A 15,004-nucleotide genomic window follows, 5' to 3' on the forward strand; every position below is an offset into this window, starting at 1 on the left:
ACTTCCTCCTGACATCCAGCCTAGACCTGCCCTGCCACAACTTGAGATTCTGTCCCCTTCTTCTGTTGCTGCTTGCCTGGCAGCAGAGCCCAACCCCACCTGGCTACAGCCTCCCTTCAGGGAGCTGCAGACAGCAATGAGCTCTGCCCTGAGCCTTCTCTTCTGTAGGCTGCACCCCCCCAGCTCCCTCAGCCTCTCCTCACAGGGCTGCACTCCAGGACCCTCAGCAGCTTCGTTGCCCTTCTCTGAACACCTTCCATGTGGAGATCTGTGATTGAAAGCACTTCTGGTCTTAAGAGCAGGGCTTAGAACGTTTCCCAGGCAGCCTCGTGACCCTGCAAAGGGGACTGTGATAAATGCATCTGGAGTGCTGGGCAGAAGGATGCTGGCTGCAGCATGGCTCCCTTTGTGCTTACAGCACTGTCATGCAGATAAGCCTCAGCAGCACTGGAAATCTGTGTTTATGTCAACCCACAACTCCTGTTTTACATAGCTCTCCCAGATTAGTCTCTAGAAACACACTGTGTAACTCCTTCCAGTGGAAGCCTTCTCCGCATCCACCTGGCTTACCCCTTCCTGAAAGCAGCAAGAGAAAGGGAAGCTTTGGTGGTACTGCTTTGCCTTGGGTCTGGCAGGGGTTTGGGGTTTTGTCAGCCTCCTCACATCTTCTTGTTTCAGCTTAGTTTCAGCTTAGCTAGTTTCAGCTTAGCTTGTTTCAGCTTAGCTTGAGCTTAGCTTGCTTGAGCTTAGTTTGAGCTTAGCTAGTTTAGTTTATGCTTAGCTTGTTTGAGCTTAGTTTGAGCTTAGCTGGTTTGAGCATAGCTTGTTTCATCTTAGTTTGAGCTTAGCTAGTTTCAGTTTAGCTTGTTTCAACTTCATTTGAGTTTAGCTTATTTGAGCATAGCTCGTTTCATCTTAGTTTGAGCTTAGCTAGTTTGACCTTAGCTTGTTTCAGCTTAGCTTGAGTTTAGCTTTCTTGAGCTTAGTTTGAGCTTAGCTAGTTTAGTTTATGCTTAGCTTGTTTGAGCTTAGTTTGAGCTTAGCTGGTTTCAGTTTAGCTTGTTTCAGCTTCGTTTGAGCTTAGCTTGTTTCATCTTAGTTTGAGCTTAGCTAGTTTCAGTTCAGCTTGTTTCAGCTTCGTTTGAGCTTAGCTTGTTTCATCTTAGTTTGAGCTTAGCTGGTTTCAGTTTAGCTCGTTTCAGCTTCGTTTGAGCTTAGCTTGTTTCATCTTAGTTTGAGCTTAGCTAGTTTCAGTTCAGCTTGTTTCAGCTTCGTTTGAGCTTAGCTTGTTTCATCTTAGTTTGAGCTTAGCTAGTTTCAGTTCAGCTTGTTTCAGCTTCGTTTGAGCTTAGCTTGTTTCATCTTAGTTTGAGCTTAGCTAGTTTGACTTTAGCTTATTTCAACTTCGTTTGAGCTTAGCTTGTTTGAGCTTAGCTTGTTTGAGCTCAGGTAGTTTGAGCTTAGCTAGTTGGAGCTAAGATGTCTTTTTGCTCTCCCTTGTGTGGCAGGCCTGGAAGATGTGGTAGCAATAATGATTCCCGAGCCCAAGGGCAGAGAGATCGTGAGCCTGCTGGAGAGGAACATCACTGTGATGATGTACATCACCATCGGCACGCGCAACCTGCAGAAGTACGTCAGCAGGACCTCGGTGGTGTTTGTCTCCATCTCCTTCATCGTGCTGATGATCATCTCCCTGGCCTGGTTGGTCTTCTACTACATCCAGAGGTTCCGCTACGCTAATGCCAGGGACAGGAACCAGGTGAGAAGTGCTGGGATGGTTGGTTGTGTTTCCAAACCCAAGAACCAGCCTGGGATTTGGCTGGTTGAGGAAATAGTGAATGTGTGGTTAAAAGGACAGACCAACCCCCTGGAGGTGCTCAGGCAAAGCCTGGCTGGGGCACTTAGTGCCAAGGTCTAGTTGATTAGATATGGCTGAGGGATAGGTTGGACTGGATGAGCTTGGAGGTCTCTTCCAACTTGGTTGATTCTATAATTTCCAGTGAGAACACTTATAAGCATTGCACAGGGGAGGTCTAGGCTGGATGTTAGGAGGAAGTTGTTGACAGAGAGAGAGATTGGCATTGGAATGGGCTGCCCAGGGAGGTGGTGGAGTCACTGTCCCTGGAGGTGTTGAAGCAAAGCCTGGCTGGGGCTGTGATCTGGTTGATCGGCCAGGGCTGGGTGCTAGGCTGGACTGGATGAGCTTGGAGGTCTCTTCCAACCTGCTTGATTCTATGATTCTATGAAAATAAAACATCCCAAGACCCCAGTAACACATTAAAGAATGGCAATACAAAAGTACCTGTGTCTGGGAAAAGTCAAGAGTTCTGTCAATATAAATGGGATCCCTGCAGAGGGACCTGGCCAGGCTGGATGGGTGGGCAGAGGCCAAGGGGATGAGATGGGACAAGGCTAAGTGCAGGGTTCTACACTTTGGCCACACTACAGCACTACAGGCTGGGACCTGGGGGTACTGGTAGAGAGTAGCTGAAGATGAGGAAGCAGTGTGCCCAGGTGGGGAGCAGAGCCAGTGGCATCCTGGGCTGGCTCAGGAGCAGTGTGGCCAGGAGGACAAGGGAGGTTCTTGTGCCCCTGTGCTCAGCACTGCTCAGGCCACCCCTTAAGTGCTGTGTCCAGTTCTGGGCTCCTCAGTCCAAGAGAGATGTTGAGGTGCTGGAAGGTGTCCAAAGAAGGCCAATGAAGCTGGTGAGGGGCCTGGAGCAGAGCCCTGTGAGGAGAGGCTGAGGGAGCTGGGGGTGTTAAACATTTTATACATACACAGCATGGGTTTTTTCCCTCTATGAAAAGACGCAAGAAGTGGACAGAAAGTTGATCATGTCAACCTTAAGATGTTGAAATGTATGTCCCTGGTGACTAAAATAGAGTGAGGAATGTGAACATCTGTGTGTGAAACAAGTGTTCATGGTAACTGAAGGAGGAATAAAAGAACAGACAGTGGTTTTCCTAGCTTTGGAAGGCTTGTGGGCTGGAATGGCTAACAGCCAAATGTGAGCTGGGCTGCAGCAGGAGCAGTGTGGCCAGAAGGGCAAGGAGGAGATTCCCAGGCTGCCCAGGGAGGTGGTGGAGTTGCTGTCCCTGGAGGTGTTGAAGCCAAGCCTGGATGAAGCACTTAGTGCCATGGTCTGGTTGACTGGATAGGGCTGGGTGCTAGGCAGGCCTATCTCTTCCAACCTGGTTGACTCTGTGATTCTCTAGAGCTGGAGAGGAGTCAGCAGCAGCAGGAATGAGCCCTTGGTCCTAGGGCCCTCTGGGTTTATCAAGCTGCATGCATCTTTATGGATAGTTCAGCAATGAATAATAATAGCAATGACAATAACAAATTTAATCTTCTCTTGTCTGGACGCCACTATCTTGGCATCAGCAGAATTGTGAAGCTGAGGCTTCTACATTTCATCTTAATGGTACAGCAGAAAACGTTATCCATGTATGAAATCTGAGGAGAGAAGCATTTTACTGCAGGGACAAAGTGCACTGCGAATCAGAGATGTTTCTGGACCCTTAAGAGATGCCTGTTGGGGCAGGGGGAGAGCTGACTTGCTTGCTCTGCAGAAAGGGTAAAACTGAGTGTTAATAATCATCTTGAGGAGGAAAGTGCTGCTGCAAGCTCTGTGATGTGTACTGGGATCCCTCACCCTCCTCCAGGCATCCTCTGAGATAGGGAGCAGCTGCTCTGTATTTACAGACAGAGAGAATATATTTCCCTTTTGACTATACAGTATGAATTTTTTTGGATAGCAGGAAAGAGACTATCCCAGCTGGAGCTGGAACATCACTGGCAGCAGACTGACTGTGATGCTTTTGAGCTGTTTTGGCTGCAGAAGACACATGTGTGCCTAATTTATGTGTGTGAGTAACCTAAGCCTGCTCTCAATCAAGTAATCACACAAGCAGATTAGCAGGGTAAATAGCCACCCATAAACGTAGAACCCAGCAAAAGCAGCAGCTCATTCAGGTAATATGCTGCTGTTTGGAGTCAATAGGGGTGGAGAACCATAGAATTGTTTTGATTGGAAGAGACCTCTAAGATCATCAAGTCATTGACTTAACACCAGCATGGCAAATAAACTGTGCCCTAAGGCGCCACATCCACATGCTTCTTAGATACACAGACTGGTCTGGGTTGGAAGGGACCTTCAACATCAGCCAGATCCACCCCACTTTGCCAGAGTCAGGGAGACCTTCCACGAGGCCACATTGCCCAAGGCCTCATCCAACCTGGCCTTGAACATTTCCACGAGGATGCTCAGAGGGCTGCAGCAGCTCTGCTGTGAGCACAGACTGAAAGAGTTGGCGCTGTGCAGGCTGGAGAAGAGGAGGCTCCCAGGTGACCTTCTTGTGGCCTTCCAGGAATTGGTAGCTGTGCAGCTTTGCTCCATTTCCCCCAGTCCTGGCACTCCCTGAGAGCCTATAAAGTCCCTCCCCAGCTTTTTTGTAGGCTCCTTTCAGATCCTGGAAGGCCACAAGAAGGTCACCTGGGAGCCTCCTCTGCTCCAGCCTGCACAGCCCCAACTCTTTCAGTCTGTCCTCACAGCAGAGCTGCTGCAGCCCTCTGAGCATCCTTCTGGCCCTTCTCTGGACACTCTCCAGCATCTCCACATCCCTCTTGTCCCAGGGGCTCCAGAGCTGGCTGCAGTACTCCAGGTGGGGTCGCAGCAGAGCAGAGGGGGAGAAAATCCCCTCCCTGGCCCTGCTGGCCACACTTCTCCTGCTGCAGCCCAGGCTGTGGTTGGCTGCAAGTGCACACTGCTGTTTATGACTGTAAATCTCCAAGCTTCACTTGAAAGCTTTAAACTATTGTAGTGCCTCTTATCTTTATGGGGAAAACACTGGTGAGTGATAACATTGCCCTTCATTCAAATAGAAGAAACCTTTCAAAGTATGACTTTACTCCAAGATATTCCTGCTTTTTTCAACACCTAAATTGTTCTGATTTGCATGTGAGGCACAAGCTTGTCTATTTAAGATAGATAAGAGAAAGCAAATAGGAAAAAGAGCAGATCAAACGTATCCATGAGCCTTTAATCTTGTCCTCTCCTCTTGAGGAGTGTGCAAAAAAGAACTCAGGCCTTTCATTAGCTTAAGTAATAGTGGTGATAAAAAGAAACCACAAGTGATTCCTTGCAGCAGGACATCCTAGCTCTTGTCTTGCTGTATGCTATCAGTCAGTCTTTGATTTACATGAAAGAAACAAATAGCTGGCAAGCAATGTTTCCAACTCTCTTTGTTTAAGTGAGAAAAACACATCACAGAGAAGATGTTGTGTAACCAGAAGATTGCTCCCTCACATGTAATAATTAGCAATGCTGGAAAGCTCCTATGGAAGTCTCATATGATAGGCAAGATGAATTTCACCTCTTACTAGCCAGATCTGAAATTGCTCTCTGCTTTCATGCTGCCTGCAGCTTTGTCAGTCTTCCATGTCTTTCCAATCCAATAAGCTTACTCTCTAATTGAGTGATTTTAATTGAATCTGAAGAACAAAGTGGTAATTCAGTAATCATCTCTGTATGGTGATTAGGGCTCAGTTTACAAACTACTTCCAGCTTCCTTTCGTTTTTGGCTTCATGCTCTCACCCCCTCCAGCTGGAAGCCCATCCCAGTGACAGGCCCCTCTGAACTCCAGCACAGGCAATGTTCCCAGCCTGAGAAGTTCAATGTCTTCTGAGTCACCAAAGCTCTTTATTCTGTCCCTCCTGTCCAGCAGCACATGGCTGGAAATACAGATGGAAATGGCATCCTGGGCTGGCTCAGGAGCAGTGTGGGCAGCAGGACAAGGGAGGTTCTTGTGCCCCTGTGCTCAGCACTGCTCAGGCCACACCTTGAGTGCTGTGTCCAGTTCTGGACTCCTCCATTCAAGAGAGATGTAGCAGTGCTGGAAGGTGTCCAGAGGAGGGCGCCAAAGCTGGTGAGGGGCCTGGAGCAGAGCCCTGTGAGGAGAGGCTGAGGGAGCTGGGGGGGTGCAGCCTGCAGCAGAGGAGGCTCAGGGCAGAGCTCATTGCTGTCTGCAACTGCCTGCAGGGAGGCTGTAGCCAGGTGGGGTTGGGCTCTGCTGCCAGGCAAGCAGCAACAGAAGAAGGGGACAGAGTCTCAAGTTGTGCCAGGGGAGGTCTAGGCTGGATGTCAGGAGGAAGTTGTTGTCAGAGAGAGTGATTGGCATTGGAATGGGCTGCCCAGGGAGGTGGTGGAGTTGCTGTGCCTGGAGGTGTTGAAGCCAAGCCTGGCTGGGGCACTTAGTGCCATGGTCTGGTTGCTTGTCTAGGGCTGGGTGCTAGGTTGGGCTGGCTGAGCTTGGAGGACTCTTCCAGTTTGCATGATTCCATGATTAATTTGTTGGCGGCAAATTGGGATGCATGGTATCATGAACTGTTCCAAAGCTGACAAGAAGACATCAGAGTAGGTTTTGCTGATTAAACTGCATGAGAAAGGTATGAAAAAAATGGAAAGACCCCATAGAAGGATTGCCAGCATGGTCTGGGTACAGGAGCACATCATCATCTGAGGAGAGGCAGAGGGGGCTTTGCTTGCTAAGCTGGAGGGAGAAGCAGAAGAAAAGGAAGGGGTCTGCCTGCAGCTCCATAGCTTGTAGTGGGAGAGGAGGCAGAGCTAGGCTCTTCCTGGAGCTGCACAGAGAAAGGACAAGGTTAATGGTCCCAGATTACAACAGGGGAAATTCCATTTCTATCTTAAAAGAAAAAGGCAGTGGGAATGGTTAAGCACTGGAACAGATTATCCCGGGAGGTTGTGAAATCTGCCTTCCCAGAGATACGGAGAACTTGGCTGGACACAGCTCTGACTTTCATGTCAGCCCAGCCTTGAGCAGGGGTGGGAGTACATGACCTCTCCAAGACTTTTCCAGCCTGTCAGATCACCTCCTCGTTGGTTAGCACAAGTGAGCAGCCAAGTCCTTGAAGCGCTGATGCAGACACAAGCTCAGTAGCACAGAGGGCAGAGGTCACTGTTCAGTGATTCAGTGAACTGTCCCACTGCGGTCTCAGCTTCCTGCAGGAGGCAGGCAGCTCCATCTCCAGTGCCTGAGAACAGTGTGGGTTGTGTCAGGCTCTTACTGCATGCTTTGATCCTGAGTGGTGTGAGCCTGCCAGAGCGCTAACAGTGGTTTGGAAATAGGAGAGGTCAGAAGCATCATGTGGCAAGCAATTCGTGGTCCACTGAAGGGAAAGAACAGCAAAGAACAAGCAAATTGCTATCTACAGCTACTTGAAGGGAGGTTGGAGCCAGGAGGGGTTGGTCTCTCCTCCCAGGCAAGCAGCAACTTACCAGGAGCTGTCTCTAAAGCAAGCTGTTCCAGAAAAGCCTGGATGAGGCACTCAGTGCCATGGTCTAGTTGACTGGATAGGGCTGGGTGCTAGGTTGGACTGGATGAGCTTGGAGGTCTTCTCCAACCTGGTTGATTCTATGATTATGAGTCAGAGGATCACTTGAGGCTGGTAGAGACCTCTGAGATCATCAAGTCCAACTGTCAACCCAGCACCACCATGCCCATGAAAGCATGTCCCAGAGTCTACTCAATTTCTGTGCACCTCCAGGCATGGTGACTCCACCACCTCCCTCTGCAGCCTATTGCAGCTGTGGACATACTTAGAATTGAGGGAGCACATCTCAGGTTGTGCCAGGTGTGGTCTAGGCTGGATGTTAGGAGGAAGTTCCTGGTAGAGAGAGTGATTGGCATTGGAATGGGCTGCCCAGGGAGGTGGTGGAGTTGCTGTGCCTGGAGGTGTTGAAGCAAAGCCTGGATGAGACACTTAGTGCCATGGTCTGGTTGATTGGCCAGGGCTGGGTGCTTGGTTGGAGTGGCTGAGCTTGGAGGTCTCTTCCAGCCTGTTTGATTCCATTCAAACCTGGCAGAGCCAAATGTGCCTTTGTCTCAGTTCTGAGACTGTGTCCCCTCGCTCTGTTGCTGGTTGCCTTGTGCTTTGGTTGTCAATAACAGCATGACTGACCTCATCTGTTTGTCTTCATACAGCACTGTCCTGTTTCATGTGCAGTCACTTGAGGTTCTTAAGAAGCCTAGGGAGACAAGGTGGTGATTTCTGCATGAAGAGATAGCTTTGGCTTAAGAGCAAATTTTGTGTTACAGCGCCGGCTCGGAGATGCTGCAAAGAAAGCAATCAGCAAGCTACAAGTCAGAACAATCAGGAAAGGTGATAAGGTAATTCTTCAAATTGCTCATTACCAAATGAAACTCTGTGCTGAGGCTTCCTTCAGCCCTCTGGGACAATGAGGCAGAACAGAAATGGCAATTGCTTATTTAGCTACTCTGGGTCCTGCGGGCGGGGGTGGAATACTGATAAGCCATTTAGAGATGGAATGGGGTAGGGAGAGGAGAAGGTGGTTGTGTGCAGCTGCAGAAAATCCTGGAAGTGAAAACATGTTCACTCGATCTGCATGCTTCCCAGGGCAGCTTTCCAGCTGGAAACCTGACTGGCTTGTCTTGAAAGGCGTTACTGGATTCGAAGCGCGCATCAGCAAGCGTTTGACTCTGCCACACAGGCTCTGGTCTGAAGAGGGTGAGCTGACAAAACCAGGAGAGGAAAGTGATGAATGTTCTCTTTCCCCCAGGAAACTGAGCCTGACTTTGATAACTGCGCTGTTTGCATCGAGGGCTACAAACCCAACGACGTCGTCAGGATTCTGCCTTGCAGGTAGGTTGAAGGTTGGAGGTGTTTTTAGCTCTGGTAGTCTCTCTGCTTCAAGACAGGATTTCTTCTCACAATAGCAAACTGATGGGGTTACCTCAGAGCTTAGGGAGGGAAGGAGGAGTTTGTCAGTTTGATTTAGTTAGGATCTGTTGGTAAAGGTATCTGAAATGTCTCTGCATAGAGTCATAGAATCAACCAGGTTGGAAGAGACCTGCAAGATCATCCAGTCCAACCTAGCACCCAGCCCTATCATTCAGCTTTGTGATGGTTTGGGAGTTACCTACCCCTCACTCTTATGAGATCACCCAGTCTAGGCTCAGCCAGCTGGAAGTTAAGGGAGGAAGCTTTATATTCACAGCTTAGCACAAGATACAAGCAGAGATTGACAACAGTTACAGCTCCAGACAGAAATAGACAAGTTAAAGGTAATACAGAAACACAACAGCCCTCCCAGAAACCAGAGTGCCCAGGAGGGGCTCCCAACCACCCTTCCACCTTTTTCCCACCCCTCTACCTTATCCCAGAGTCTGCCTTGGGTTCAAGGTAAGGTTGGAGGATCAGCAAGGGTGGTTAGAAGCAGAAGGATTAGTTAGACAGAAGCAGCCCAGGGCACCAACTGCAACAGACACACACACTGACACTGTCTAATCTATGCTTTGTGTCCTTGTTTTGGTACATCTCAGCAAGCCCATGAGTGAAGGAGCCATCACCATTGCTTCTTTTTTACAGCCTCTCATCTATTTTTTTCTCATTAAGATATTCCTGTTAGCCTCAAGCCAACACACCCTTTGAGCTGCTGCCCCAGTTTGCAGGATCAGCCAGGGGGGTTAGAAACAGAAGGATTAGTTACACAGAAGAAGCCCAGGGAGAAACACAAACTCTAAGAGACAGAGACACACACTCACTGTCTTATCTATGCTTGTGTCCTTGCTTTTATACATCTCAGCAAGCCTATGAGTGAAGCAGACATCACCACTTTTGTTCTCATTAAATAACTCCAGTTAGCCTCAAACCATCACAAGCTTGAAGTGAGGATAGCACTAATGGTGGTGAGAGTCTGACTTCAGCATGGCAGTCAGAAATGTCTGATTTCGGACCTGTTACAAAGTCTTCAATAGAATCTTTAAACTGAAAGGAATTTTGCTCATTCCTCAAGCAAATGTCTTAGAAGAAGGCATTTTCCCCTGCCTTCAAGGTGAGCCCAGGGCACAGCAGCCAGGGGTGGGTAGAGCAGTCTTCTGCTCCCCACAGAGCTGCCATTCCAGGCACTGAGAAAGAGATGGCTTCTATCAAAAAATCCCCAGCCATTAAAGAGGGATGCTGAGCAGGAACAGTGAAGCAAAAAAAAGGGGGATGTGACAAAGGCCACATTATCTATTTCTGCCAGGAAAATACTCTCAGGCCTGTGGAATGTGGAGGTGACAAGAGAGCTTTTGAGCTTGTTCTGTCTCTGTTCTTCCCCTGGGAAACTGCCCTGTGCAGCACACACAGTGGCAGCAGTGTGGCACAGGAGAGCAGCCTCTCGCTGCCTGTAACAGCTGCATTCATTTCTCTCTGCCATTGTCCTGTCACACCTGAAGTGTTAGCTAAGGAGGGACTGCTCTAAGCAAAGCAGCTTCTTAGGAAAACTCCTAGGAAAGGAAGAGCAAGTCCTTAATTTCCCTAGAAATCATAGAATCAAGCAGGTTAGAAGAGAGCTCCAAGCTCAGCCAGTCCAACCTAGCACCCAGCCCTGGCCAATCAACCAGACCATGGCACTAAGTGCCCCAGCCAGGCTTGGCTTCAACACCTCCAGGCATGGCAACTCCACCACCTCCCTGGGCAGCCCATTCCAGTGCCAACTCTCTCTGCCAACAACTTCCTCCTAACATCCAGCCTAGACCTTCCCTGACACAGCTTCAGACTCTGTCCCCTTGTTCTGTTGCTGCTTGCCTGGCAGCAGAGCCCAACCCCACCTGGCTACAGCCTCCCTTCAGGGAGTTGCAGACAGCAATGAGCTCTGCCCTGAGCCTCCTCTGCTGCAGGCTGCACACCCCCAGCTCCCTCAGCCTCTCTTCACAGGGCTGTGCTCCAGGCCCCTCACCAACCTTGCTGCCCCTCTCTGGACACCTTCCAGCACCTCAACATCTCTCTGGAATGGAGGAGCCCAGAACTGGACACAGCACTCATGGGGTGGCCTGAGCAGTGCTGAGCACAGGGGCAGAAGAACCTCCCTTGTCCTGCTGGCCACACTGCTCCTGAGCCAGCCCAGGATGCCATTGGCTCTGCTGCCCACCTGGGCACACTGCTGCCTCATCTTCAGCTCCTCTTTACCAGCACCGTCAGCTCCCTCTCTCCCTGGCTGCTCTCAGCCACTCTGTCCCCAGCCTGTAGTGCTGCTTGGGGTTGTTGTGCCCAAAACATAGAACCCTGCACTTAGCCTTGTCCAATCTCATCCCCTTGGCCTCTGCCCACCCATCCAGCCTGGCCAGGTCTCTCTGCAGGGCTCTCCTACCCTCCAACAGCTCCACACCTACTCCTAGCTTGGTGTCATCTGCAAATTTACTGATGATGAACTCAATCCCCTCATCCAGATCATCAGTGAAGATATTGAACAGGATTGGGCCCAGGTTTGTGTAGAAACAGAGCAGTGTACTTGCATTGAAGCTGATTTTAATGAACATGCTCTCCAATTGTGAATCCTAACCCTGACTGAAATTGCTGAGGTACTTAATCATAGAATCAGTCAGGGCTGGAAGGGACCACAGGGATCATCTACTTCCAGCCCCCCTGCCATGGGCAGGGACACCCTACCCTAGAGCAGGCTGGCCAGAGCCATCTGCAAACTTACTAAAAATAGGCATCTCAAGCACTGTACCTACAGAGCAGAGCTGGTTAATAGAGTGAGCTTCTTCTCCTGCAGACATGTTCACTGGCTTCACAGACTGGAATATTTGTTTCTTTTCTTGGCCTCCTGTTCCCTAGTAGACATTTGAATGTTACAAGCTGTCCATTTCTGCTCCTTCTCATGACTCCTCAAATCTGTTTATTCCCATCACTAAATGGCAAACAAACAGCAACAGATTAATCACCAATTTGACCTACTGTAAGTCTCCCACAATGACAAATTGCATGGGAACTCTCTGGTGCTGTGAGCAGACTCCAACCCATCACTTCCACAAAACAGAGATGCATTCAAAATGAGAACTCACCAGAAAATGTGAGACCTTGCTTGGACGTTAAAGCTTGCTCTCAGAGAGGCATAAGAAAACTGGAAGCTGTTCATGATAGAGGCAGGCATGATAGAGCTTTTGGAAGGAGTTACACAACAGCAGAGAGGGGGGAGAAAAAAAGACCTGTGTGGAAGCTTTAGCTTTTGCTTGTATCTCACCTCTTAATTCAGCCAGGCCCCACTCAGCCTGTGTCATCCGCAGTGTTGAGTCAGGCAGAGCGAGTAGGAAACACATAGTTAACAGGTGATGTGCAGCTCTTGGCTGAGTTAAAAGGTCACCTAGAAAATGACTCACCCTGAAAGGGTAGCAGCAGTGGAGCTGCCTTGTAAAATACTCAACAGGCTGAGCCTCAGCACTTTGGAGTTATGAACACCCCCAAGCTCCTGCTCAGGCAGCTGCTGTGCAAGCCCTTGGCTTGCCTGCTGCACAAGTTGTGTGTTACACATTCAGCTTGGGCCTGGAACTTCCAAAACAGGAAATGAAAGGATGGTCATGACTCCTCCTGCTCTTGCCAGTCTCTTCAGCAAAAGGGGAGTGAATGAATTTCTGTCTCTGTAAGGGACATGGACAGTGTCTTTCCTAGCACAGCTTGAGTATCACGGGAGAGAGTCACAGAATCAAGCAGGTTGGAAGAGACCTCCAAGCTCAGCCAGCCCAGCCTAGCACCCAGCCCTGGCCAATCAACCAGACCATGGCACCACGTGCCCCAGCCAGGCTTTGTTTCATAACCTCCAGGCACAGCAACTCCACCACCTCCCTGGACAGCCCATTCCAATGCCAATCACTCTCTCTAACAACAACTTCCTCCTAACATCCAGCCTAGACCTCCACTGGCACACCTTGAGACTGTCCCCTTCTGTTGCTGCTGGGTACCTGGCAGCAGAGCCCAACCCCACCTGCCTACAGGCTCCCTTCAGGTAGTTGCAGACAGCAATGAGCTCTGCCCTGAGCCTCCTCTTCTGCAGGCTGCACACCCCCAGCTCCCTCAGCCTCTCCTCACAGGGCTGTGCTCCAGGCCCCTCACCAGCTTTGTTGCCCTTCTCTGGACATGTTCCAGCACCTCAACATCTCTCTTGAACTGATGGGCCCAGAACTGGGCTTTATAACTTGATAAAGACCTGCAGGCTCTGTAAGTTTCTTCCCCAAGCATCCTCAGTTAAACCATGTGCAGTTCACAGTATGGGAACCTCATTAGAGTGCTGTTTAATAAGAGGCTGGCATTCCACCAAGTCTCACAGAAGCCAGCACTATATGACATCAATGCTGGCTGACCTTAGTGTTTCTGTCCAGGAGGTGCTCAAGATGTAGAACTTTTTACCTGCAAAGCCAAATACTCCTCAAGGGCTGCACATGAAAATGATTCTTTGTGCTGCAGGCAGGGCAGGGCAGGGCAGGGCAGGGCTGGGAGAACCACTGCTAGCAGGCACACTTCGTGTATAAAGACCTTCATGTCCTAAGGTTTCTTTTTATGGTTTGTGGAGCCTGAATCTCCTCACAAAGTTGGTCCCAAAAATCCACCAGCCTGTACTGCAGTAGATGAGCTCTGAAGTCATATCATAGAATCAGGAGGGTTGGAAGAGAGCTCCAAGCTCATCCAATCCAAGCTTGCACCCAGCCCTGGCCAATCAACCAGACCATGGCACTAAGTGCCCCAGCCAGGCTTGGCTTCAACACCTCCAGGCACAGCAACTCCACCACCTCCCTGGGCAGCCCATTCCAATGCCAATCACTCTCTCTGCCAACAGCTTCCTCCTAACATCCAGCCTAGACCTCCCCTGACACAGATTTAGACTGTGTCCCCTTCCTCTGCTGCTGCTTGCCTGGCAGCAGAGCCCAACCCCACCTGGCCACAGCCTCCCTTCAGGTAGCTGTAGACAGCAATGAGCTCTGTCCTGAGCCTCCTCTGCTGCAGGCTGCACACCCCCAGCTCCCTCAGCCTCTCCTCATGTAGATCCACAGCTATTATTCTTTTCTGCTGGCAGAGAGCTGGCTTTGGGGCAGCCTGTTGCTATGCATCCCACTCTGGAGAGCTAGGAGGATAATTCCAGTTAACTCATTGTTCTTCCTGTGTCCTCTTTAGGCAGCTCCCACAGCTGTCTGTGCTGCTGACCTTCACTCTGCAGGATGTATGAAATAAATAGAGACAGACACTTGATTAAAAAAGAGAAGAGCATTGGCTTGCAGCTGGCTTTGTGCTTCCTGGCAGCAAACATCACTGAAGTTGTGTCTGGGGGCACTGACACAACATCAAATGTCACCAAGTTCATTGCTCCCAGAGTGACATCTCTTGTCACAGCCCCCAGTTCCTCCTGCTTCTCCTCCATCTCCAGCTTCAGAGTGTCTGTCCTCTTTTCTGCTCTCCCTTTGGAGGAGTCACTGATGCTGCTCTTCCCAGTGGGTGCCTTTTACTAACTTCCCCAAACTACTGCACAGGGGCAAGACAGTTCTTTCAAGCTCATCTTTACTGAGTTCTTCATAAGCTTCATTTTATTATTGCTATTTAATTTCTGTTACCAATAAATGCACTTTCTGACCCCGTTCCAGCTTGCTCCCTTCTCCTGAACCCTCAGTCCACAGCTGTGATCTCAGAGACTGCCTCACTCCTTTCTCTTTTTATCAGCTTCCTATGAGACTTATTTTATCACACACATTCTGCTCTTAGATTCCTTCACATCCTCATTACCACCTGGTTGGTTTTTAATCCTTCCTTCTTCCACAAAAATGAACAAATAGTCCTGTACATGCACCCACAAAAGCCCACATCTTCTTGCTGGATACTCAGTGGCACTCAAGTCTCTCACCAAAACCCCTCTCAATCTGTGCTTGCAGCCCTGTGTCTAATCCAGGCAACTGATGGTTTTAGTCAATGCCTCTCTCTTTCAGCTTTTGCTTCCCTTTAGCTCACACTTTTCTTCTGGGAGGACTTACATGGCTGCTAGGTTGGCTTGCCTGCAGTTGGGAAACATGGGACTAGGAGTAGAATCATAGAGTGGTTTAGGTTGGAAGGGACCTCAAAGCTCATCCAATTCCAACCACCTGCCATAGGCAGGGTCACCTCCCACTAGAACAGGTCACTCAAAGCCTCATCCAGCCTGGTCCTGAGCACATCCAGGA

General features: G+C 49.7%; 1 protein-coding gene across 1 annotated transcript in view; it reads left to right on the forward strand.

Annotated features, from left to right (window-relative positions):
• Positions 1-15,004, forward strand: part of RNF150 (ring finger protein 150) — a 112,300-nt gene that overhangs the window by 63,472 nt on the left and 33,824 nt on the right. Inside the window, exons 2-4 of the mRNA XM_064149516.1 lie at positions 1,509-1,759; positions 8,117-8,188; positions 8,599-8,681. Coding sequence (XP_064005586.1) covers positions 1,509-1,759; positions 8,117-8,188; positions 8,599-8,681 — 406 coding nt within the window. The remainder of the gene's footprint in view (positions 1-1,508; positions 1,760-8,116; positions 8,189-8,598; positions 8,682-15,004) is intronic.

The sequence above is a fragment of the Pogoniulus pusillus genome, chromosome 10 (assembly GCF_015220805.1).
Source record: "Pogoniulus pusillus isolate bPogPus1 chromosome 10, bPogPus1.pri, whole genome shotgun sequence".
Classification (NCBI taxonomy): Eukaryota; Metazoa; Chordata; class Aves; order Piciformes; family Lybiidae; genus Pogoniulus; species Pogoniulus pusillus.